Here is a 24,279-nt window from a genome sequence, read left to right as displayed (position 1 = left end):
GGAAGTTTTTGATTGCAGACCTATTAATTTATTAGCTATGATTCCTTAGGCAACGTATCCAACCTCTCAGAATTCCATTTGCCTCCTCCTTAAAGTGTGTGTGGGGGGTGGGTAAGTGGCAAAGTACCATGTGCATCTTTGTAATTATGAAGGATTACTCTTTCAGTCTGACACAATCAGAGAAGTTGCCTGAAATTAGTTATCAAACTCAGGTTTCCTTCCATGTAACTAAACTCTTCTGAAAGTATACACAGCCTGCAGGTTTTTCCAGATAAAAGCACGCCATTGATTGCCACTGAACTGATTCTTACTCCATTTCACCTAGAAATTGCTGTCTGTCTGACCGCCGCTTCAAGCTCAGCTTCACCAGGTCTGCGGGGACGTCAGGCAGGCTGGCCGCCTCTGGTAGGTTTTGATGGCCCTGCGCAGAATCTCATTGCTCCTCTTCTCTCAGCCAAATCATCTTCACACTAGAGGAAGGGAGAAATGTCCCAGGACAAGCTGCTTGTTTATTTGAGTTGCTCAAAATATTTATGAAAAGTTGACTTTGGGACATGCTTTAAAAGTAATTCAAGACAAATTCAAATTTTCTTTTTGTCAAGGATTAAAAAAATAAAGGAAAAGCAACATAGCATGTTATTTTAATAATATGAAGAAAACATTAGCTACTAAGCTACAGATGAGAAAGACTATCATAAAAGCAAGACTAATATATGTGAGGGCTGATGGAATTTACATCCTGTTATACATCATTAATAGACAGAACTCCACAGTTCCTGTTCTTTCACTAGGTTATTCCTGTGTTCATTCATTCCTTCAACAACTATATTCTGTTCTAGACAGGTGGCAGACAAATTGCACAAAACAGAGAAAGCCCTTTTCTCATGTTGCTTCGTTCTAGAAGGGAAAGTCAATATACAAATAAAAGTATCATGTGTCTTGTGGCCGTAAGTGTTGTGGATAAAAATAAAGTAGGCTTCTGTGTACTGAGAGTGGGGTGGCAGGGAGGATTCTAGTTTAATCGGGATGATCAGAGACGACCTGAAAGTAGTGAGGCATGAAAATACCTGGGAGAAGAACATTCCAGGCAGAGAGAACAGCAAGAGCAAGGGCCCTGAGGCAGAAGTGAGGAATAGAGGAAAGGCTGGTACCATTGAAGGGGGAGTTAGGAGGAGACTGATGGGGGGTGGGGCATCAGGTAATTGAAAAGCCTGGTAAGCCACTGCCAATCCTACTACACTAACTCTACATGAGAAGGAAAGACACTGAGGGGTTTTTGACGTGATCTCCTGTATGAGTCGAAAGGACACTGGCAGTGATGTGAAGAATAGACAGAGGTGGGTAAAGGGAAAAGTGGAGATCCCAGTTAGGACATTCTGGCAGGAATCAAGACAAGGGGTGATGGCAACTTGGACCAGGGTAGCAGTAATGAGGTGGTAAGAGGTGGTCGGATTACAGGTACATTTTGAAAGTCAGAGCCAACAGACTTGCAGATGGTCTGAATGTAGAGTATAAGAGAAAGGGAGAGAGAAGTCAAGGATGAATTCAACATTTTTGGCTTGAGCAGTGACCAGTTGGAACTGTCATTCCTGAGAATGGGAAGCTAGAGCAGAAAGAAGCGGGTTTGTAGGGATATGGGATCAGGAGTTCAGTTTTGGACCAATTAAGCCCCAATGTCTATCAGGTACCGAAGTGGAGATATGGATAGAAAGGTGCCTATATGTGTCTGGGGTTCAGGAGAGAGGTCAGAGTGAGAGAAACACTGGGGAATCCTCAAGGATAGAGAGGGTATTTAGAGCTACGAAGCTAGATGCTGCTGTGAGTGTAGACAGAGCAAAGAAGAGGCCCAAGAACAGAACTCTAAAGAGCTGCAAGATTTCAAGGTCATCAGAGGTCAGAAAGGACCAGGATAGGACCGGCGAAAAGGACGGAAGGAAGAGAGAAGAAAATAACAATTTAAAAAGTGGTATTCTGGAGGCCAAGTGACGAAAGGTATCAAGAGGGAGTGGTCAATTGTATCAGAAGTGGCTGTCAGGTTGAACAAGATGAGAACTGAAACTAGATCACTCTGGACTGCGGACAATGTGATGCGTCTGAGGGTCCCAGCAAGAGCATTTCCGTGGGGCTGCTGGGGACCCGTAGCTGAGAGGCTCAAGAGAAAACAGGAGGGAAGGAGGTGAACACACCTCTTTCAAGGAGTTTCGTTGTAAAGGGAAGCAGAAAAATGGGCCAGTAATTGGAGGGTAACGTGGAGACAAGGGAGTGTTTTTAACAATGGGAAATATTAAGCATGTTTCTAAGCTGATGCAAAAGACCCAGTAGAGGGGGGAAAATCTGATGATGCAGGGACACAAAAATTAGAATGATGTCCTTCAGCAGATGAGAGGGGATGGGAGAGGGACCAGAGCAGTTCATCCATGCTAACTAACATCCACGAGAACAGGGACTGAAATACTAGAAGTAGGAGAGAGGGGCGAACTGTAAAATGGTCATTCAAAATCTCATCAGATTTAGTAGACTACAATTTGAAGCTTACCATTTGAGAAAAAAAAAGATATAGATGCTAAAAGTAGCATGTATGATTTTTTCTCAGAATATCCTATTTAACATGTTTACCTTGTTAAAACAAAGTGTGTGCTGTAGGCAGTATGTAGATGCCTGTAGAACCAAAGTAGTCTAACTCCACAACTTGAGGACACAGTAAGGAAATGATCCAACCCTCCTCCACCCTAAAATGAAAAACTAACAAGAATCAGCACAAATTGATAAAGTAAGATACCTGTGGGAAGCTTTTCAGAAAATACCACATCAAAGAAAGAACTTGTTAATATGTACTGATAAGGGTAAGTTTCCCAAGATGATAAGGGCTGGAATTGAATCAGTGGTGACGGACAGTGGATGGATTTATGATAAAGGAAAATTGATAGGATGAAAATCTCTAGATTAGAAAAGGGCAATTCACCTGTGCTTGACAGAAAAAAAAAAGCTTCAGAATATACAACAATCTGTTCATATCTGCAAATGGTCTCCAGAATAGACTTATCTACCAGGAGAGAAAGTCCAATGTCAATATCCTGTATTGGTCATCCTGCCTGCATGGTCTTCCGTATATCCATATGCTGGCTTTTCTGTCTAAGCATCAGTTTCTTGTGAGTTTGGCTATGGTGAGTTAACTCCCCCAAACATGGTCGTTCATAGATGATGTCACAGAATGCCAGAGTCCTAGAGCTGAGAGAGCCCTTTTGAGACCATCTTGTTCACCTTCTTCCTTTGGTAGCCTCTTCAAGCTACCAAACAGATCCCGGAACTGAAGCGTCTCTTCAAGGTTAGTTCAAGGGCAAATGTCAACCGAGACATCATTCTCTATATAGAGGGGAATAAATATCTTAACTAAACTCAATATGAAATGAGAGACAGATGATACAACTACTTGCCTGGTTCCTTTCCCTCCTCCATCCTCAAGGTCCTTCATTTTAATGAAGTATAAACATTTTAGAACTTCCGGAAATGGGATTTTAATATCAGTGTTAAAATAGTACATAATTCTTCAAAGTCTCTTAAATAAAACTGATAGGCTTTGCTTTGAATATCAAAATTGATTGATATTGATTTAGTTTAGCATCTGTAGATAAAGGATTTGCCCTGAAAACTGAGCATTTGCTACAGGACATCAACATCAGAAAGCCTTTTGTTGATTCAAATGAATTCCCCATCCAACCTTCCTATTTGTGGCAGGAAGATGCCTGAAGACGCCTGAGATGTGGCATTTTCTGCCTGAGAGGCATTAATGGTTTGTGTAAGATAATAAAGTGAATTGAGCTCATAATTTTGTGTCTGATGTTCAAGGAACTTGGTCAAAATTGAGTTTCACAGTAATCCAAAGAATAAGACACTATCAGTGCTACTTTTTTTTCATGTATTTATTATTTATTTATTTATTTATTTATTGGCTGTGTTGGGGTCTTCGTTGCTGCGCACGGTCTTTCTCTAGTTGCGGCGAGCGGGGGCTACTCTTCGTTGCGGTGCGCGGGCTTCTCGTTGCGGTGGCTACTCTTGTTGCGGAGCACGGGCTCTAGGGCATGCGGGCTTCAGTATTTGTGGCACGTGGGCTTCAGTAGTTGTGGCTCGCGGGCTCTAGAGCGCAGGCTCAGCAGTTGTGGCGCATGGGCCTAGCTGCTCTGTGGCATGTGGGATCTTCCCAGACCAGGGCTCGAACCCGTGTGCCCTGCACTGGCAGGCGGATTCTCAACCACTGTGCCACCAGGGAAGCCCCAGTGCTACTTTAGAAATGATAGATACTGTAGTTTCTATTTAACTTAATGTTGCTGAATTTGAAAAATTTGTTGGGATATTCCAAAGTAATTGTTTAATCTGCTAACAAAGAACGAAAAAGTCATCACCTACTCCTCCTTACAAAATCCGTCTTCTGTTGAACTTTTATTTTTAAAACTCCTATAAATTTAAGCTTTCTTTTAAATTATTCTATTAAAATTTAATTTACCATGCTTAAATTTTGCATTAATGTTAATATTGATAACACCTTGTAGCATAATAGTTTAGAGGTAAAAAATATTGCTGAGGCATAAATCTCAAATTCTGACTGTAAATAAGGGTATAAATACAGCAAGTGCCACGTGCAAAAAGTATTGCATTTATTTAGACTTTGGTACCCGCAATTAATATCACACATAAAGAAAAATTCTAAAGCATGAAACATTTTTGCCATGATGAGCATTTGGCCCAATCATTATTCTTTCGAGTTAATGTGCTTTTCCTTAATCAAATGACTGCCAGGACTAGTGGCAAAGCACATCACTTATTTGAATAGGCATGATCTTTTGGTAATAAACATATTCTCTCTTGCTTAATAGCAATACAATTTAGCAATTTTGGAGGATTACTGACCAAATGAATTTATAGAAATAATACAGTTGCTGTCTGCTAAACCTAGTCTGTATTGCACCATGGATAAAAGGAACTTCTTTGCATTAAATTTTCACAAATTTAATTTATTAAAACTGAATTAATACAAATTTAATTAATAAGTTTTTAAGGGGGAGATAGGAAGAATTTGAGCAACTGGATTTCGAGTGGCTGCCACCTTTAGTTCAGAGCAAAGCACACTCGTTTTATCTCCAGATGTGTTAGTTTCCGTGTGAGTGTCACCCACAAGTGACAGCATTGCCCCCTCCAAAGGGGTGTTGTCAGCTTCTCCTGGGTCTGGAAAATTTCTGCAGCTCTGCGTCTGCCGTTTCCCAGCAGGGCTGACAGTCTCATCCCCCCAGGTGGGGCTGGAGGAGCTTTACTGCCTGACATTTGTACATCAGCCCTGGCTTTTACCCAGAGTTCCAGACTACATATCTCCGACGGTCTATCTGACACGTGCACTTGCGTCTCTAATAGGCATCACAGACTTCACAGGACCAAATGTGAATGCTTGATTTTGTACCTCCCCAAACCTGTTCTTCCACCAGTCTTCCTGGTCAGTACCTGGCACTATCCTTTCCTTAGATGGCTTAACCAAAAACCCTGAAGTCGGGAATTCCCTGGCAGTCCAGTGGTCAGGACTCCGCACTTCCGCTGCAGGGGGCCTGGTTTCCATCCTTGGTCTGGAACCCAGCAAGCTGCATGGCGCGGAAAACCCGAAGTCACCCTCGAGTCTGCTCTCTGACCCTTACATCTAATCCATCATCAAGACCTCTCAGCTCTGCCCTTGTCCACTGCTCCGTCTCCACGGCCATGACCACAGTCTGAGCCAGCGCATCTCGAGGACACCTGCAATGGTCTCCTATTCTTCTGGCTTCTACTTGTGCCACCAGAATCCATTCTCCACCAAGCAACCAAAGCGATCGTTATTAAAAAAAGCAACCAGACGGGCACACCCACGCACAAACCCTCCAAGGGCCCCCAGCGCACAGAGGATACAACCTGAGAGGCCCTGGTCCCGCCTGCCCGTGTCACCTCCTTCAGCATGCCCCTGCTGCTGTCCTTCCAATCAAGCCAAGGCTGACTCCCTGCATCACAGCCTTTGCCCCCACTCTTCCCTCTGCCTGGACAGCTCCTTCCTCAAGCTTGACATGTTTCAGCCACTTGTCACCTCCCTAGGGAGGCCTTTGCTGATCACCTTATTATCGTAAGTGTTGCTGTGTCACTCTCAATCACACCACCTACAAACAAAAATTCATAATAACAACATGTTCTTTATTCCATGACCTTCTTTTCTCTAGGGCATGTATTATCATGTAAGGTGTTCTAATACATTTGTTTTTAACCCTTCTAATATTCTTTAAATGTATATTTATTTATAAAGACTTTCAGGGTTTTGCTCAAAGCCCTGGTTCTGCTTCCACCTTATCCAAAATTTCAACCCCCTCACACATCCTATGGCTGTGCTCTTCTTCATTTTTGTCTCCTGACAAAGTATCCAGTAGCAAGCAAGAGACTTTCTTCTATGTCTCATGCACCGTCTTCTCCATTACAATGAAATCACCATGTGCTTTGTTGATGGCTGTGCCTGCAGTGCCTAGAATGGGGCCTGCCACAGAGCGGCCTTTCACTACAAAAAACTTGAGTAAGAAACTTTTAAAATATCTTCCCCTGGAATATAAGCTCCACAAGGACACAGACCTCGAGAGTGTTCTTCATGATAAATCCCAGGACCTAAAACAGAATGTGGCCCACGGAGGGTTTCCCAGCTACAGAAGGACGTGGAAAAGCTCCATGAATTGAGGAGCTGGAAGATGGAGAAAGTCCAATAAGAAAGGAGAAGGTAGTGGTTAAGAATCCGCCTGCCAATGCGGGGGACATGGGTTCGAGCCCTGGTCCGGGAAGATCCCACATGCCGGGGAGCAACTAAGCCCGTGTGCTACAACTACTGAGCCTGCGCTCTAGAGCCCGAGAGCCACAACTACTAAAGCCCTCGAGCCACAACTACTGAAGCCCACGTGCCTAGAGCCCATGCTCCACAACAAGAGACGCCACTGCAATGAGAAGCCTGCGCAACCCAACGAAGACCCAATGCAGCCAAAAGTAAATAAATAAATTAATTAAAAAAAAAAAGGAGAAGGTGGGGAAGGAGCTGGGGAGAAGGTAAGGAGTAAGAAATGAGTCAGCTGACAGAAACTACACAGAGAACAAAGTCCATCCCACTTTACATTTTAAAAGTCTTTTCTAAGCACACTTTGCAACCTCTAGTGATAAAATGAGGTTCTTAAACCTCTAAGGAGACTGAAGTAAAAACTAGGTGGTGGGTCTAAATGGAACAAACGCAAGGGTGATGGGAAATCAGTGACAAAAGTGTTATTCTTTATTTTCTTTTCAAAACCGGAGAGAAGCCAGATGGAAGGGGAGCAAAAAAATGTTACTAAATTCACGAGTACAAAATAGCAATAATTAATTGTCTTATTTAAAACTGTATTTCTTGCTTGAATTTATGTATATGCATGAGAAATTGATTCTGTATACAAGTTAGAAAGGAAAAATAAAATGCAAATACTGGGTTTGAAAATCCAATTATACAGAGCATAAGGACATCAAAACAGTGTCCTAAGTAGCAAGGTTTCAGCATACCTTTGCTTTCCCATATCGCGCTCCTGGACTCTGAGGGTACTTCTGAACTAGTTCTTCAAACACATGCATTGCTTCCTCAATTTTTCCCTGTTAGGAAGAGGCAATTATATACATACAATAAATTCAAATGCATAATGTTATTCAATATAGTTATTTAATATTCACCAAGTAATTTTGTCAAAATTTCCTGGACTCCTTTCTGAGTTTAAGACAATTTTATCCTAAGATTTTAAATAATTAACTGCATTATGACAAACAAAAAACTAGAAATGGACATAAATACACTTTATTTTTTAAAAGGCAGATACCTGGCAAATGATGTACTATGAGTCATTGTTAAAGAAATTGCACACACTACTATATATAAGATAGATAACTAATAAGAACCTGCTCTATAGCACAGGGAACTCTACTCAATACTCTGTAATAGCCTCTATGGGAAAAGAATCTAAAAAGAAGAGTGGATACCTGTATATGTATAGCTGATTCACTTTGCTGTACAGCAGAAACTAACACAACATTGTAAATCAACTCTACTCCAATAAAAATTTAAACAAGAAAGAAAAAGAAATTGCATTTTCTCTCTATATGTACAGTTCCCACATGCATTCTTAAAAAAGTTTAGGATTTCAGTTGGGGGAAGCATACTGCTAGCAGCTAGAATGCCTGGGGTCTGCAATGAGAAGGGCACGGTCGGCAGGGAATAAGCACGCAGGATGACAGGGCCACTTGGCCGCTGACGTTGTCACCCGTTGAACATCAGGGTTGATGCGGCTCACCTGGTTGCTGGGGCACCCCACTGCTTCCTTGTCATGTGACCCCCCTCCCCCCAAAGCCCACGCGGGCCCTTAAGAAGCTGGTCCAAGTGCCTGTGGTAGGTCTCTGACCACCACTGTGCAAGCGGAAATGGGGGGTGTGTAACAGGTAAGCTTGCTGAGGGTCTTGGCACGGGGGTGAGGCACCCTCTCCCCATCTCAGTCCATCCACAAGGAGAAACACACATCTCCTGGTGTCTAGTGGAAGGCAGCACGTCAGAATATTGAAACCATGCGATGGAGATGGATTTTCTGAGTTGAACTTTACCACCACTTCAACTGCCTATCAGTCCATACATCCATTCATTCCATGCATAAATGCAAGCTCACTGTGGTTTGTATGCTGTCACCCTCACTGAGTGAGCTTTCACAGCAACAGAGCTTACCCCTCAAACGTGGCTGGGCTCAGCAAACCATACAGCACTACCTGATGGTTACTGATACCTACTTCTCCACAACTTGACTAAATAGAGCCAGGCAATATCCATATTAAAGTTCCTTAAAATCATGCAAGAAGGAGGTTTCTCATTCCCCGTCACATGCCCATCAGTGGCGCTGAGGGTCTGGGAGACAGTATATGCGCAGAGGAGTGGTCATGAGCGCAGGCTCCAGAGCCAGAGTGACTGGCTAGACGCTGGGCCCCACCACTTAGGAGGCGTGTGACTCCTGGCAAGTTGCTTACGACTTTGCCTTATATGCCTCATCTGTGACATGGGTACAATGAGGGTACTTGATCACCCTGTCGGGCTGCTGTGAAGGTCAAATCTGATAACATATATAAAATGCTTATAGCCGCTGCAGAGCGCATGGAAAGCAATGAAAAATGGTAGCTGTTATGATTATTACTATCGTAGCGTGGGGAGGATGTGTGAGCCCACATGAGACAATAAAGCGTGCCCCAGGTAAGTCTCTTATCTGATGGACAGGTTAATGTGAAGAGAATGAGGACTTGAAGGCTGAGATAAGTCGAGTCAGGAACATATTCTCTAAGTTATATTTATGGTCAGAAATCATTGTATCGCTATTTAAAATATGCTGTGTCTCTCATGATATTAACTTTTTTAAAGGCTTTATTTTTTTTAGAGCAGTTTTAGGTTTGCAGCAAAATTGAGAGGAAAGTATAGAGATTTCTCACATACCTCCTACCCCTACACGTGCATGGCCTCCCCTCATAATCAACATCCCTCAGCACAGTGGTACATTTGTTGTGACTGATGAACCTACAATGACACACTGAAATCACCCAAAGTCCATACTTTACATTAGGGTTCACTCTTGGTGTTGTACATTCTATGGTTTGGACAAATGTATAATGACACGTATCCACTGTCTCCATAGTTTTGCATTTTCCAGAAAGTCATATAGTTGGAATCATACAGTATGTAGCCTATTCAGATTGGCTTCTTTCACTCAGTAATATGAATTTAAGCTTCCTCCCTATCTTTTCATGGCTTGAGAGATCATTTCTGTTTAGTGCTGAATCAGATTTCATTGTCTAGATGTACCCCAGTTTATCCATCCATTCGCTTACTGAAGGACATCTCGGTTGCTTTCAGGTTTTGGCAATTATGAAAGCTGCTATGAACATCCATGTGCAGGTTTTTGTGAGAACCTAAGTTTTCAACTCCTTTGGATAAATACCAAGGAGCAAGATTTCTAGATTGTATGCTACGAGTATGCTTAGTTTTGTAAGAAACCACCAAACTGTCTTCCGAAGTGGCTGTACTATCGTGCATCGCCACCAGCAATGAGTGAGAGTTCCTGTTGCTCCACATCCTCATCAGCATTTGGTGGTGTCAGTGTTCCAGGTTTTGGGCTTTCTAATAGGTGTGTAGTAATATCCATTTTGTTTTAAATTGCATTTCATAACATATGAGGTGGAGTATCTTTTCATATGCTTATCTGCCACCTGAATATCTTCTTGGGTGAGTTGTCTTTTAAGGTCTTTGGCCCATTTTTAAATTGGGTTTTTTTTCTTATCATTGAATTTTACGAGTTTTTTGTATATTTTGGATAACAGTTTCTAGAACCACCATCTTATTTCTTCCATGAGTGATTGTAAGGGATGAAGAATTCATGTTAAATATCCTTCTCTGTGTGACTTTCTTCTAACTAACCAGTATGTGTTTCCTGAGGCTGCTGTAACAAATGACCACAAACTCTGTGGCTTAAGACAAGAGAAATTCATTCGCTCATGGTTCCGGAGAACAGAAGTCCAAAATCAGTTTCACTGGGGCTGAAATCCAGATGCAGGCAGGGCCGTTCTTTCTGCAGAGGCTCTAGGGGAGAATCTGCTCCTTGCCTCCTGACAGCATTTCTTGACATCACCCCAATCTCCACTTTGTCTTCACATTGCCTTCTCCTGTTTTGTCTGTATCAGAACTCCCTCTGCTTCTCTCTTATATGGAAACATGTGATTGAACTTTGGGTCCAACTTGATAACCCAGGATAATCCCCCATCTCAAGACCCTTAACTTAATCATATCTGCAAAGACCCTTTCTCCAAACACAGTAACATGTACAGGTTTCAGGGAATAGGACACAGGTATCTTTGGAGGGACTACTTTTAGCCTATCACATGACTTACACAACTTAAATTGCAAATATTGAGGCTATTTTTGTGAAAATCATGCTAAATGCACCATTTCCAGATTTAAACCAGAGGATTAACAATATTCATAACAAATCTGCGAAAGTATTTTTTCCAGCTTAACACTCCCTTAGTCGGCCATCAAGGTTATAAAAATAATGGAATACGTTGGCTCTGTCCTAGGCATCCTTTGGGTCCCTTAACACAGATGCTCTGTGCCTTTCCTAAGGGACCATCAGCCCTGCCCTCACCTCAGCTGTCTGGCAAAGTTAATGTGTTTGCTTTTAGTCTGAAGAAAATTTCCCTTCCCTAGGTTCTTGCTGGAGAATGTAGCTCCTGATAGACTGCTCACGAAGAATTGCCTGAAAATCATCTGTTCTTCAACATAGCTTACATTTTATCCTAGGACCAAGACAGTTCACTGGAGAGACATGTACTTGCCTCACTCCCACCCCCCCCCCCCACCGGCCCCTGTTTTGGCATGAGGCCAGCGGGCTGCGCTGAAGGACATTAAGACACACCCCATAGAGGTCACGTAGAACCCGCGGTGTGACATTAGGGAGGAGACTGTGCCATCCATCACTGGGCCCTTTATGAAGATCTATGGCATAAGGTTCCTCTCTGGACTTGGTGCAGAACAGCTCTTCTGAGGACTACTATCCATCTGACAGTGTGATCTACACCCCCTTTCTTGCTCTGCCCGCAGTTTACTTCTTTCCCAGCCCCGTTTAGAGGCTGTTGTGTGAACTTTCGTGTGTCGCACTTACTCTGACTTTATTAAGTTTTCCCTTCTTTCTCTCTTTTTCTCCACTTACAATACAATAATAAAAACTGATTCCAACAAATGAACAAATATTTCAGTGTATCATTTCAAATCCTTTTTCTGGGGCATAAGGAGGAGTTTTGAGCAATAAATATTATTTTTAAAAATTGATGTTTAAAATATGATCCATGCATTTTTGCAGGAAAACTAAAGTGACCTCGTACTTTCATGTCACATAGTTTCTGAAACATGGGTGTGGCCTGAGACCAGGCCTCCTCTGGTCATTACTGCCTTATGGCCGTAGCAATCCCAGTGTAGTCGGTTGCATTATTTGAGACTACCAGCTATAAAAACAACCCTAAAAAACTTAATTATGCTGATGACTCAGGCAATAACGTGGCTCCCTGCTGTTTCAGAAGGAAGAATTGCCTCTGTGGGCTCTTCTTCCTCCTTTATTTACCCTGTTATAGATCCACGGTGCTCCTTGAAGAAAGCATCATAATTTCTCCAAGTAAGTGAGAACTGGAGAATGGATTGTTCCAGCATTTTTATGTTTCACTGACTTATCTGCCCCTTGATAACTGAGCCCTTCTCTACTATTCATTATAATTACATAAAAATCCTTCTCTAAAGCTGTTCATTTGTGCTTTATCCCTAAAGTCACCTGTGAAATAGGCATCCATTTTCATCAAGGGCATGTAGCACAGAGAAAGTGGAGAATGCCAAACAAGGTGATAGAAAAAGAAGATTCCTGCTTCCTTTCTATTAAGAAATGCAAATTTTCAACACATAGTAGATGGCTTCATTTTATAAAGTTAAACAAGATAGACACAGAAATCATTCGATGTTAATTTAGTGAACAAAGACTTTGTTGCAATATTCTTTGGAGTTACTATATTTGTATCAGCTGCTGACCAGGGTGAGCCAGGCTTTGGTTTGGGAACCTTGCCTAATGCTAGTTACAGACGGCGCCATGCTTGTTGGGACTTTTCCAATAAATGTGGGAGGAAGCACATTCTCCTCCCACTTCAGTGCCTAACTCAGGTGTTTTTATTGTTGTTGCTTACCTATAACAGTCCCCTTATTCCTTTTTTTTTTTTTTCAGCTAATGTCTACTGATTAAAAACCACATTACAGGAAAACTAACGAGTATTAGTTTAAAATGCAAGTATAAATTCAAGTACAGAGTAGAGAAAGAAATTTTCATGAGAAACAACTACAGGCAGACCTCAGAGATCTTGCAGGTTTGGGTCCAGGCCACCACGATAAAGCGAATATCACAATAGAGTGAGTCACATGAATTTTTTGGTTTCCAGAGCATATAAAAGTTATGTTTACATTATATTGTAGTCTATTAAGTGTGCAATAGCATTATGTTAAGAAAAACAATGCACATACCTTATTTAAAAACACTTTATTGCTAAAAAAATGTTAATCATCATCTGAGCCTTCAGCGAGTCAAAATCTTTTTGCTGGTGGAGGGTTTGAAATTATTTCGAGAATTACCAAAATGTGACAGAGAGACCCGAAGCGAGCAAATGCTGTTGGAAAAATGGCACCAATAGACTTGTTTGATACAGGGCTGCCACAAACCCTCAATTTGTAAAAAACGCAATACCCATGAAGCACAATAAAGTGAAGCACAATAAAATGAGGTATGCCTGTAGATGATTAACTGAAGATGTCATTAAATACATATAATAAATATTTGGCCCAATAATTACATGAGTGTGATGGAGTTAAGAGAACAGATAACTTCAATCTAGTGTTAATTGACTTTCCAAAAACTGTAATATCCAGAAACAAATGCAAATAATATTTCAAATTAACTGATGACAAAGCAAAACATCAAACAGTCACCCTGGAAACTGGAGGTGCGTGAGGTTAACCCCAAGTGAGAAGAATCTTAAATCTAATATCATTTCACCTTAACAGTAACTATCCTAAGAGTATTGGACTAACCTATGTTTTCTTTTTGCATCGAGTTGCTTTAAAATGAAAACCCCTACTTGTATGGTACTTGACAGTACTGATGCTTCTTTTTTAATCTCTTGTCTCATTGCAAAAGACCAAGTAGGAAGTAGGAAGAGCATGTATTAGTCTCATTTTTTAAAATAAGGAAACGGAGGCTCAGAATGACTAAGTGATCTGCCCAAAGCCACACAAGGAGACTGTGATGGGAGGGGCTGCCACCCAAGTCGGCTGGCCTGATGGTAAAGTTCTATTTCTATTTGGCCATTACAGCTGCTGTTTTTCTTTTCATTTGATTCACTTCACATGGAATGCTGATGTGCCTGGGGAAAAATCCACTCTATTCAAAGGTTGTTTCTCTTACAGTTTTTTTAAAAAACAAATCAAGAGTAATGGCTGAGTTTATTTAACAAAGAAACCATCGCATGTTCCTGCGAAAAGCAAAACAACCACCTACCCGTTTACGGAGTTTCTCTGCAGCATCGAGTTCAGCTTTAATAGTCTTATCAAATTTATTTAATAGTTTAGGCTTCTTTTTCTTCACTGAAAGAAAAAAAGAGGTTTTTAATTTTTATTTTATGTTTTTGTCTAGAAATAGTTCTTGAGAATAGTGATTTACAAAAGTAGTAAGAAACCTAGCATTGGTCCTGAGCCTCTAACTGGAGAACCAAGCACAGTCCTGGCTCAGCTTCCCACGCGGCTCTCCCAACCCCTAGGATGACCCAGTCAGTAACTGCCAAACCACAGGGAGACGGCCAGGGCCCTTTTTCTCAAATGCTCGAAGGTGTTCTTGGGAGACTGGGTGCATTCTGGTATCCTGAAACTCTCAGGATAGTGACCTAATTTCTGGAATGAAAATGGTAGGTAAGATTTCTAAACTCTTTGGATCAACTCCTTGGCTAAGCCCAAAAAACTGCTACCACTGTCTTTGAACACACCCACAGTGTTTCTTGATCAGATAAAAGTAGGAAATTACTCTCAAGGGACTCAAGTGGGCAGGATTTCTTAGTCTAGGACTCAAGACCCTTCCATTGCATCCTGGACCTAAATTCCAGCATATGCCGTACTTTAGCCAGATGGGACCACCCCTCGTTCCCCAAATAAGCTTTCTGCCATTTCTGAGGCTACTTTCTCCAAGTAAAATGGCTTATTCCTTGTCAGTTGAAAATACGCCCCTCCTTCAACAACCAGCTCAAAACCACACTCAGTCCACATATCACTCACAGAAGTGCCCTGCTTTCTCTCTCTATCACACGACTGAAGTCCTCAGCACCATGCACATGTCTATTTTTTTTTTGTGGTTCTTCCCCCTATTATATGGGACTTTTATGTACTTATCTTGGTCCCGTTTCAAACCATAAGCCCCTGCAGAGTGGCAGCATGTCTTTGATGCAACCTGAATTTCCTCCTGCTGACTCAGCCTGAAGTCACGACCAGCAGGGGAGGGGCGGGGCCTGCGGGTGCGCACCTGGCAGGGCCTGCGGAGTGGACCCAGAGCAGATAATCCTGTCTTAGGGCTCAGAGCACGACCAGGTGTGACCTTGAGGGGTAAGCCGGATGCGGATGTTCCAGGTACAGAGAAATGAGAACAGTCAGAGGAGAACTTCCTTAATGTTCTGACATTCAACCAACACGTTCAGTTCCCTGTGCTCTGTCCCCAGGTGAAGGAGGAGGGGTTCTCCCGCCTAAGGTCACTCCCCGCCCTGCCCCACAGGCCCACACTCTGCTGTCTCCATCTCCTCCTCCGTAGGTCTCCTCACTCTGGCTTTCCTCTGAGCCCCTATCCACGTTTCATAGTGCTGAAGTCTCCACCATCCTAAAGCCAGCAAACCAACGAACCAGGACAAACCTTAGCCTCCCCCTCCTACTCGCCATCCTCTCCCCCCTCCCCTCCCTCGTGGCTCCCTTTCCACCCACAATGCTCTTGTCCTCACCCACCACAGGGGCAAAAGCGAGTCGTCCAGAAGGAAGGAAGCTCAGTGGTTAAGAGTCAGATGGCAGGGGCCTGAGTCCCAGTTCTGTGACCTAAGCCAAGCTGGTGGTAGACTTTTCCGACTCTCACTTCCCTAATCTATAACATGGGGTAGTGTTTTTTTGAGAATTAAATAATACTGCATGTGGGCAACTAGCACCGTGACCAACATACAGTAAGTGCTCCGTATCTGAGAGCTAATAATGTTTATGGCCATCTCTGCAAGCCCCCCTGGGCCTTTTCCTCCCGTCCAACCTGGCCCCCCTGCAGCGTCAGACACGGCGGGCTCCTCCCTCCTTCCTGAAAGGGTCCCTCGCCTTGACTTCCGTGTTGCCCGCCCTCCTGGGTTTCCTCCTGCCTCCCCAGCATGTCGTGCTCATCAGGGTCAGTCTTCAGCCTCTAAAGGGCTTCCACGGTTTAATTTCCAAACTGAGCTACATATTAACTAGTTAGTTTTCTCCTGAAATACAAAAATCATAAATCCAAGTGCCTATGGACACAGAGGCTTCAAGCTCAGATCCAAAGTGAAATTCGCTACTGCTCACAAATCTGTTCTGTCTCGGATTTGCCCTGTTTCAGAGGATGGCGCTGTATTCGTCTGTTTCCAAATCACAAACCTGGTCAGTTTGTGACCAGGGTAAAGAAGAAGGAACTTGAGGAATTATCCAAAGACTGAAAGCAATCGCTACTATATTTTTTAGCACTCACTGTGTGCCGGTCTCCAGGCCATATCTCCTTTTATTCTCTCAGCCTCCTGGACATGGGGAACTTAACTTCACAGGTGTGGCCACTGAGGTTTCAAAGGGGTCAGTCCCTTGACACCTCCCGTATGGCTGTTAGCATGGCTGATGCCATCTTGGGCCCTGACAGCTCCTCCCGTCCTTCCATTGACACTACCCAGGACCGTACTGTGCAGTGAATCACTTCTCTGTTGTCAGGGGCTTTAGAGTTAATAGATATTGTTTCATCATCATTAGGATCAGGTGGCCTCTATGCTCTGTTAGTCTCCAAACAATGATGAAGACCTTTGCTGGCGTATTCCGGGCGCCCACAAGACTAGTTACCCACTCATAAATCTTGACTTAGGAATACATGCCATATTTCCAAGCACCCCATTACCTCAGGTTAACTATCAAGTTGTCCCAGTGGCCATAGCCTCTGCGAATGCTTCCAGATCATTTTCTGCCCAATCCCACCCTGTAAGTTACCCTGTAATAAATTGATCCGCTGATTACACGGGGCTTCCTGCCTCGTTGTTCGGTCTCAAGATGCCTTCTCAGTTCAGTGGGCACTTTTTGTTCCGTCCGTCCTCTGACACCTCCCCTCTCCCATCTACATTTCCCACCTGAATGGTTTCCAAAAAGAGGGAAGTTTCCTAAGAATCTTAGCCTCCTGCCTCTCCCCACAGGGGAGGTGGTGTGACTTATCTGATCAGTGAGTTAGGGGGAAGCGACAAGCTTGTGTCGCTCAGTCCCACCCGTTCCCTTCCCCCAGGACGTGTACCACTAATGCGCTGAGCGGATGTCACATCCGGCAGGGAGGGGTCCCCACCCACCTGGCGGAACTTGGGCTGCTCTCCACAGCCTGGAGTGGGCGGGTATGTCCACTTCTGGGGTTCAAGATTATGAAACCTATTATTCCTGCTCATTTAAGTCCCATTCTTCAATTCGACTTTTATCAGTAATAAAGCTGACACTTTGATCCCTTTTTTCATTTCATTCCTTGCATATAATATAGTTTTAATGTTTATTGGAGTAGCGTTGATTTACAATGTTGTGTTAGTTTCAGGTGTAGAGCAAAGTGAATTGGTTATACATATACATATATCCAGTCTTTTTTTAGATTCTTTTCCCGTATAGGCCATTACAGAGTATTGAGTAGAGTTCCCTGGGCCAAACAGTAGGTTCTTATTAGTTATCTATTTTATATATAGCAGTGTGTACGTGTCAATCCCAATCTCCCAATTTATCCCTTCACCTCTCCCCCCTTGGTAACCATAAGTTTGTTTTCTACATCTGTGACTCTACTTCTATTTTGTAAATAAGTTCATTTGTACCCTATTTTTAGATTCCACATATAAGTGATACCATATGGTATTTGTCTTTCTGTGTCTGACTTGCTTCACTCAGTATGACAATCTCTAGTTCCATCCATTTGCTGCAAATGGAATTATTTTGTTCTTTTTTATGGCTGAGTAATATTCCATTGTTTATAACTCCTAGGCATATACCTGGAGAAAACCATAATTTGAAAAGATACATGCACCCCAATGTTCACTGCAGCACTATTTACAATAGCCAGGACATGGAAGCAACCTAAATGTCCATTGACAGAGGAATGATAAAGAAGATGTGGTACATATATCATTCCTTATATATTTTAAAAAATTGGTATTCTCTTTTATTTATTCCACCTTTCTCTTCTCCTCCCCCCAAGCCCAAGGCCCCCTATTGTTGAAAAATATGTCTAAAGCAGAGAATGAAAAAATAGTGACTAGTGGGCACATTCAACGGCATGCCATGATATGTTAGCATACGTGCTGAGAACATGGGAAATGAATCGACATTTGGCTGAGATGGGGATTTATAAATGGTGGAAGTTCGTGCCGTGTCCACAGCACTGACTTATGTCTCTCAGTTGCTCGCTTTGGTTTTGCAGAAGTGTCTGTCAGCAGGACGACAGCAGGACTAGGAAAGCCTGGCGAGCACCTGAGCAGGGGTTAACTGCCGGCATCAGCACTTTTCCCAAGCACATCTCCCGTGTTCCACTGTTAAAGTTAACATGAGGTTTATTTACAAGGGGAAAAAAAAAAAAAACTATTGGCAGCTTAGGACATCCACAATATATAGTTAACATTAAAATATGTTTGTTAAATAGCCATACTGTACTCAGTGTCAACATATTTCAGTATCATCACGAAAAAGAGAATATTAAAAATCTCAAAGCGCTCATTACGAAGAGAAATTACTTTGTCCCATAAAATTTCTTTTCACACACCTTCCTATTTAATAGCTGCTAATATTGCTCCTCTCTTTGAAATTCAAGTTTATTCCTATCATGACTATTTTTATTTTTAAGTGTATAAAAAGCCTAAGGCAATTTTTCCAATTGGAAAAAAACACAGATCTGTTCCTTCTTGTTCTGGGGAAACATGTGGTCTTATTGCAGAAACAGGAGTGGGGTCTCAGGGCTCGTGAGAGGATGGAGCAAACTCTCTCAGGCTCTTTGGGCCTCAGTTTCTTCTTCTACAAATGGTTCTCTTAAGGTCTCTTTGAACAAATCCTGCACTTCTAATTTTCAGTTGATTTAAATCATGTTAATAATCTTTCAAAGTAGACCTAGGAGTATTGCCATGGGTTGTGAATTTTGTTGAATTTGGATTTTTTAAAATGGTTTAGGAAGCAGATGTTTATGTTTTATAAAACTTTGAACTTTTCTTTTTGGTCACTGCCAATTCAAGTATTTTGTCCTTTTCCAAAACCACAAAGAAAGAAAAAAAAGTGACCCGTTGCATTTCAAATCCTGGCTTCCCTTGCCGTGGTTGAAACATTAAGAGCAAATGAAATGGAAAAGAAGGGAAATAAAAGAATAATTAAAGGCATGAAAAAAGACACATGTAGATTATATAAAACACATTATTAACAATACACATGTAGATTATATAAAAATTAAATGTTGACTCCCTTTCCTCTCCACTTGGTCCATGGAAGAAGATGTTTTCATACCATGGTACATGAGGAGAAGTTGACCACCAGTGAAAACAGACACAGAATCTTTCCATCTCTCTATGTCCCTGACACACTCTGATGATGAGTGATGGAAGCTGCAAGGTCTGCCATAAGGTAGACAGAAAAGCAACTTTCCGGACCTGTCTCCCTGCTTCCAGTCTGTTCTCTCTCTACATTGCCCTCAGGATCTTCCTGAAACACAATCTGTCCATGTTACGCCGTTGCCATGGATCCCCCAAACACATAAAATAAAAACTAAACTCCTTTGCATGCCATCCTAGTAACCCTGCTCCTGGTTATCTGCCCAAGAGAAATGATGACACGTGTCCACACAAAGACTCATATGCACGTAGTCACTGAAGCACGGAAACAGCCACAGGTAGAAGAAATCCAAACGTCCATCAGCCGGTGGATGGACAGACAGTTTATGGCAGAGCCATACAACGAAATGCTACTCAGCCATAATATGAATACATGCAACAATGTGGATCCCTCTCAAATGCATTACGTTAGGTGAAAGAGGCCAAGTTCAAAAAGCTACTGACTGGATGATTCCCTTTGCACAGCATTTTAGAAAAGGATAAACTGTTGGGAAAGAAAACAGATTCGTGGTTTCAGAGGCTGGAGGTGGGAAAAGGGGTTGACTCCAAAGGGTACAAGAGAATTTTGAGATACAAATTTCTAGATTTTAATTGTGGTGGAGAAATTGTAACTAGATGTCAATGCATATGTCAAAACTACACACCACAAAAGGTGGATTTTACCATATGTAAATTACACCTCAATACCTGACTTGACAAAAAAGTTATAAGGAAGAGGCAAGTCACATGATTCTCAATGACGACTCTTGGGAATTCCCTGGAGGTCCAGCGGTTAGGACCCCGAGCTCTCACTGCGGAGGGCCAGGGCTCGATCCCTGGTTGGGGAACTAAGATCCCACAAGCCGAGCAGCGTGGCCAAAAAAACAAACAAACAAAAAATAAAATCAATGAAGACTCTTATCATAGGTATGTCAGTATGAGAAGCATTTGGGCATAAAAACATCGTTCTTTCAAAAATAAAATTAACTGATTTTGAGCTCTCCCCCGCCAACCATGAACCTATCAGGAGGTAATTTGAACTTACTCAAATTCAACTATGCTTAAGAGGCTCCTCCCTGCAAATATAAGAAAAAAGGAAGAAAAATTCTCTCCTTATTTAATATCCCAGCTACCTTTTCTGCTCCTGTCTCTTTCTTATCATTCATTCAACCCTCCAAGCACCCTACCTTTTATTTTTATTTTTTTTAAAAAATTTGACTACTCTTGAAGTATAGGAAACCATTGCTGCTCTTCTGTGTGTGACTCTGTGAGCAGTGGAGGGGGCCCCAGGCTTTGGACTGAGACCCACATTTTTCATTGGTTCATTCATTCATTCAACTACTTGCTAAAAAGCCACCATGTTTCAAGGATTGTGCTAAGTGCTGGGGATTCAACAGAACATTCCTCAAGGAGGCTACAGTCTTACTGGGGAGAAAGCTGTAAATGGATAATGAATGCTTAGAGGAATGAGGGTAATTATAAGGGTGGGCCAGGAGTGGTGCTAATCTTTTTGGGAAGGGGGAGGGAAAGCTTTCTGGGGAAATCGAGGACTTAAGTATATACCTAGATAGAAGTAGCATTCCAGGCAGAGGAAAGAGTATTTATTTTGTAAATCAATCACAAGTTTGGGAAATTGTATTTTCACCATTAGTTTTTTTTCTTTATTTTTCTAAAAATCTCCTCCTGCTTGGATGCTATGGTTTGGTGCAATATATACGTTCTTATTATGGGAATCCGGGCTTTCCAGAATTTTGGAAAGCTCACAGTGGTGGAGATATTGCTCAGGGACCCCGACCACTGACTTGCTTTCTCCCCACATATGGGTACGTGGCCTTAGTGACACTGAACCTGCTTTAAGAGCCAGAAGAGGCCTGAAATGCACGTTCAGGGAGTTTTAGTTTTGTAGAGAGAGGATGTACACCCCAACTGTAACAGGTGGCACAGCAAGAACGGGGCTTTTGAAAACATGCAAGACAAAGAGTGGACAGTTGTAGCCCCGCACCCCAGCCAGAGGCGGGATTCAAAATTCCCATGCTGAGGGCCAAACCACCTGCTCTGCCCGGGGCTGCCATCTGCTTTTGATACAACACTCTAAGCTGATTAAGGACCTTAAATTAACTTTACTGGGAGAAAGAGAGAGAGAAAATGAGAACTTCTCCCACCAACTCAAAACCTATCTGAAATGTTGTATTTAGTCAAGAAAAATACGTACATCTTGAAATAACCCTTTCACAGTTGTTTCCTGGAACCAGCTTTACTGCCTTTGACAAACTGGCTCCTAGTCACTCTATCTTCGCCTCCTGTTACTTACCTGTAAAGCAGTTTACGTTTCCTTTACACAGACTCTCAAATTTCGCATGAACTTGTGACACTTCCGTGACTTTTCTCATGGTGTTTCTTTTTGGTGGTGGTTGGGTGTGGGAGCTTGGAAAATCCTTCCTTCTATTTCTACCAAAGAATACTCTCTTTCAACCTTCAAGACCTAGTTTAAATGCTATTTCCTCTATCAAGTCATCTAAAGACATCCTCGTGAAAAAAAACAACAACAAAACTTTCTCCTCTGTGCTCATACAACACTTTGCTTCTAGAAATAGCAAAGTTTCAGGCTGTGTTTAAGTTGGCCATGTGGTTATATATGATGTACACTCTCTTCCCCACGCCACCCCCCATACTGTTGGAGTGTTAATTTTTGTGAGGAAAGAACTTCCTCATAATTTATTTCCAGCACACCACATGGTCTGTCCCATAAAAAGTCTTCAATAAATGTTTCTGAATGTATATAAATACATGCAAGCACGAATGAACCAGAATATTCCATGAAATCTTGCCGTGTGCTATAACATGGATGGACCTAGAGGGTGTTATACTAAGTGAAATAAGTCAGACACAGAAGGACAAATACTGTATGATTTCACTTATATGTGGAATCTGAAAAACAAAACAAACGAACAAACAAAATAAGACAGAAACAGACTCACAGATACAGAGAACAAACTGGTGGTCGCCAGAGGGGAGGGAGTTAGGGGGTGGCTGAAAAAGGGGAAGAGGATTAAGAGGACAAACTTCCATCTATAAAATAAATAAGTAACAGGGATGGAATGTCACATAGGGAATATAGTCAATAATATTGCAACAACTTTGTATGGTGACAGATGGTAACTGAACTTATGGTGATCATTTCATAATGTATAAAAAATATCAAATCACTATGTTGTACACCTGAAAGTAATATTAAATGTTAATTATAACTCAATTAAAAAAAAAGATATTCCAGAAGGGGATATCCACGTCAATTTGTAACTTAGGCGTATCAGTTGTTTAAAAAACAATCGGAAAATTGTAAGCACCCAAGATAGAGAATGAATTGAGAATGAGAATAGCGTGCTTTATAAAGAAGGTCTAGTCCAAAAAGTGTCAACAGACAACAAAAGAGGGGACGGAGGAGGAAGGTAAGAGAAAGACACAAGGTAAGTGCGAGACAAACCCCACTGAAGATTTTATAGAGAACACCGATATTTATTTCTTATTCCATTCTAGTTTTTCCATATATTTAGAATTTAGAACACAATGGCAGAATGTTAGACACAACTAACCAGTAAGTTCTTGGACTGCAAAGTTCAGCTGATTTTAGTAGAACATAAAGACTACACTAAGCAGCTTGCTTTTTATGTTCTGAGTCTCTGCTTAATGCCTTGTCAAACTATTTGCTGATAATAATAGTTGACATTCATTGATCACATACCCTGCTAGACATGTGCCACTCACCCAGGCTGCACAAATTGTCAACAGTAGGAGCCAAGACTGGAGCTGGGGGTTGTCTTGACTCCAGTGTCTATGCTTTTGACAACATTTTGTTGTATACCTGGCATCTGGCCCAAAAGTTCAGAAACCAAGGTGTTCCTGCATGTTTGGAGAGTGATGACAGAGTGGAATTAAGTATTAGTATAAGTATTATGTTGTGTAAGGAAGTTGCTGAACTTTGTACTACTTGTCTCAGAGGATAAAGGCAGTTAAATAATCACAGTGATTTCCCTTCATTTTGTGTCTCAAAGACCCAGCGTGTACACATTACACAGAGACACCTGGCTCAGCAGGAAGGTCACAGGGTATGGAGTCTGGAGGCCAGGGTGTGAGCCCCACTTCTGCCTTTCTTAGGTGACTTGCTTAGTGTCACTTCCATGAAACAGGAATAATGTCTGACCCCTACCTACCAACCATAAAGGAACATAAAATATCATATAAATATTAATCATGACTTCCATCTATAATAACTTATTTTCATTTCCTTTAAAATTCTGCTCTTTAATTAAATGGGAGATATGTATGACCTACCTTATTAGTAAATGTTTGAGGAACTAATTTTTTTTTAAGATACCAGATTTGCTCTACGGTCAAACATTTCTCTGGCAGAGATTTTGGACAACTAATAACTTTGCCAAACCATTCCTACATCCCGTTTGTATTTCCTGGGTCAACAAAGGACTAAGGAGCTATGGGGCCCCATTGTACTCCCCTTGCTCCCTAAACCCTACTGTGTTTTCAAGCAGGACCACATAAAATATGAAGGGTTGCTTTTTGTTATAGGTATCCAAAGGTGGAATTGGATAAAAAATAATCTAAAGAGCAAAATGATTTAAGGGAAGGAAGAGTAAGACCAAAATAAGACATTGAAGAAAAATGTGCTCTACATCTGAGATACAGCCTGAAGCTTTGAAATAATCATGTAATGCTTATTGCAATATTATTCATGTTAAATAGCAGTTAAACCACGACAGACCCCACTACATATTT

General features: G+C 41.9%; 1 protein-coding gene across 1 annotated transcript in view; it reads right to left on the bottom strand.

Annotated features, from left to right (window-relative positions):
• Positions 1-24,279, bottom strand: part of ASPH (aspartate beta-hydroxylase) — a 220,265-nt gene that overhangs the window by 54,729 nt on the left and 141,257 nt on the right. Inside the window, 5 exon segments of the mRNA XM_036830432.1 lie at positions 322-405; positions 408-449; positions 452-470; positions 7,570-7,656; positions 14,166-14,251. Coding sequence (XP_036686327.1) covers positions 322-405; positions 408-449; positions 452-470; positions 7,570-7,656; positions 14,166-14,251 — 318 coding nt within the window.

This window comes from Balaenoptera musculus, chromosome 17 (assembly GCF_009873245.2).
Source record: "Balaenoptera musculus isolate JJ_BM4_2016_0621 chromosome 17, mBalMus1.pri.v3, whole genome shotgun sequence".
Classification (NCBI taxonomy): Eukaryota; Metazoa; Chordata; class Mammalia; order Artiodactyla; family Balaenopteridae; genus Balaenoptera; species Balaenoptera musculus.
The sequence above is the reverse complement of the archived record's forward strand: the minus strand, read 5'-3'. Positions and strand labels throughout refer to the sequence as shown.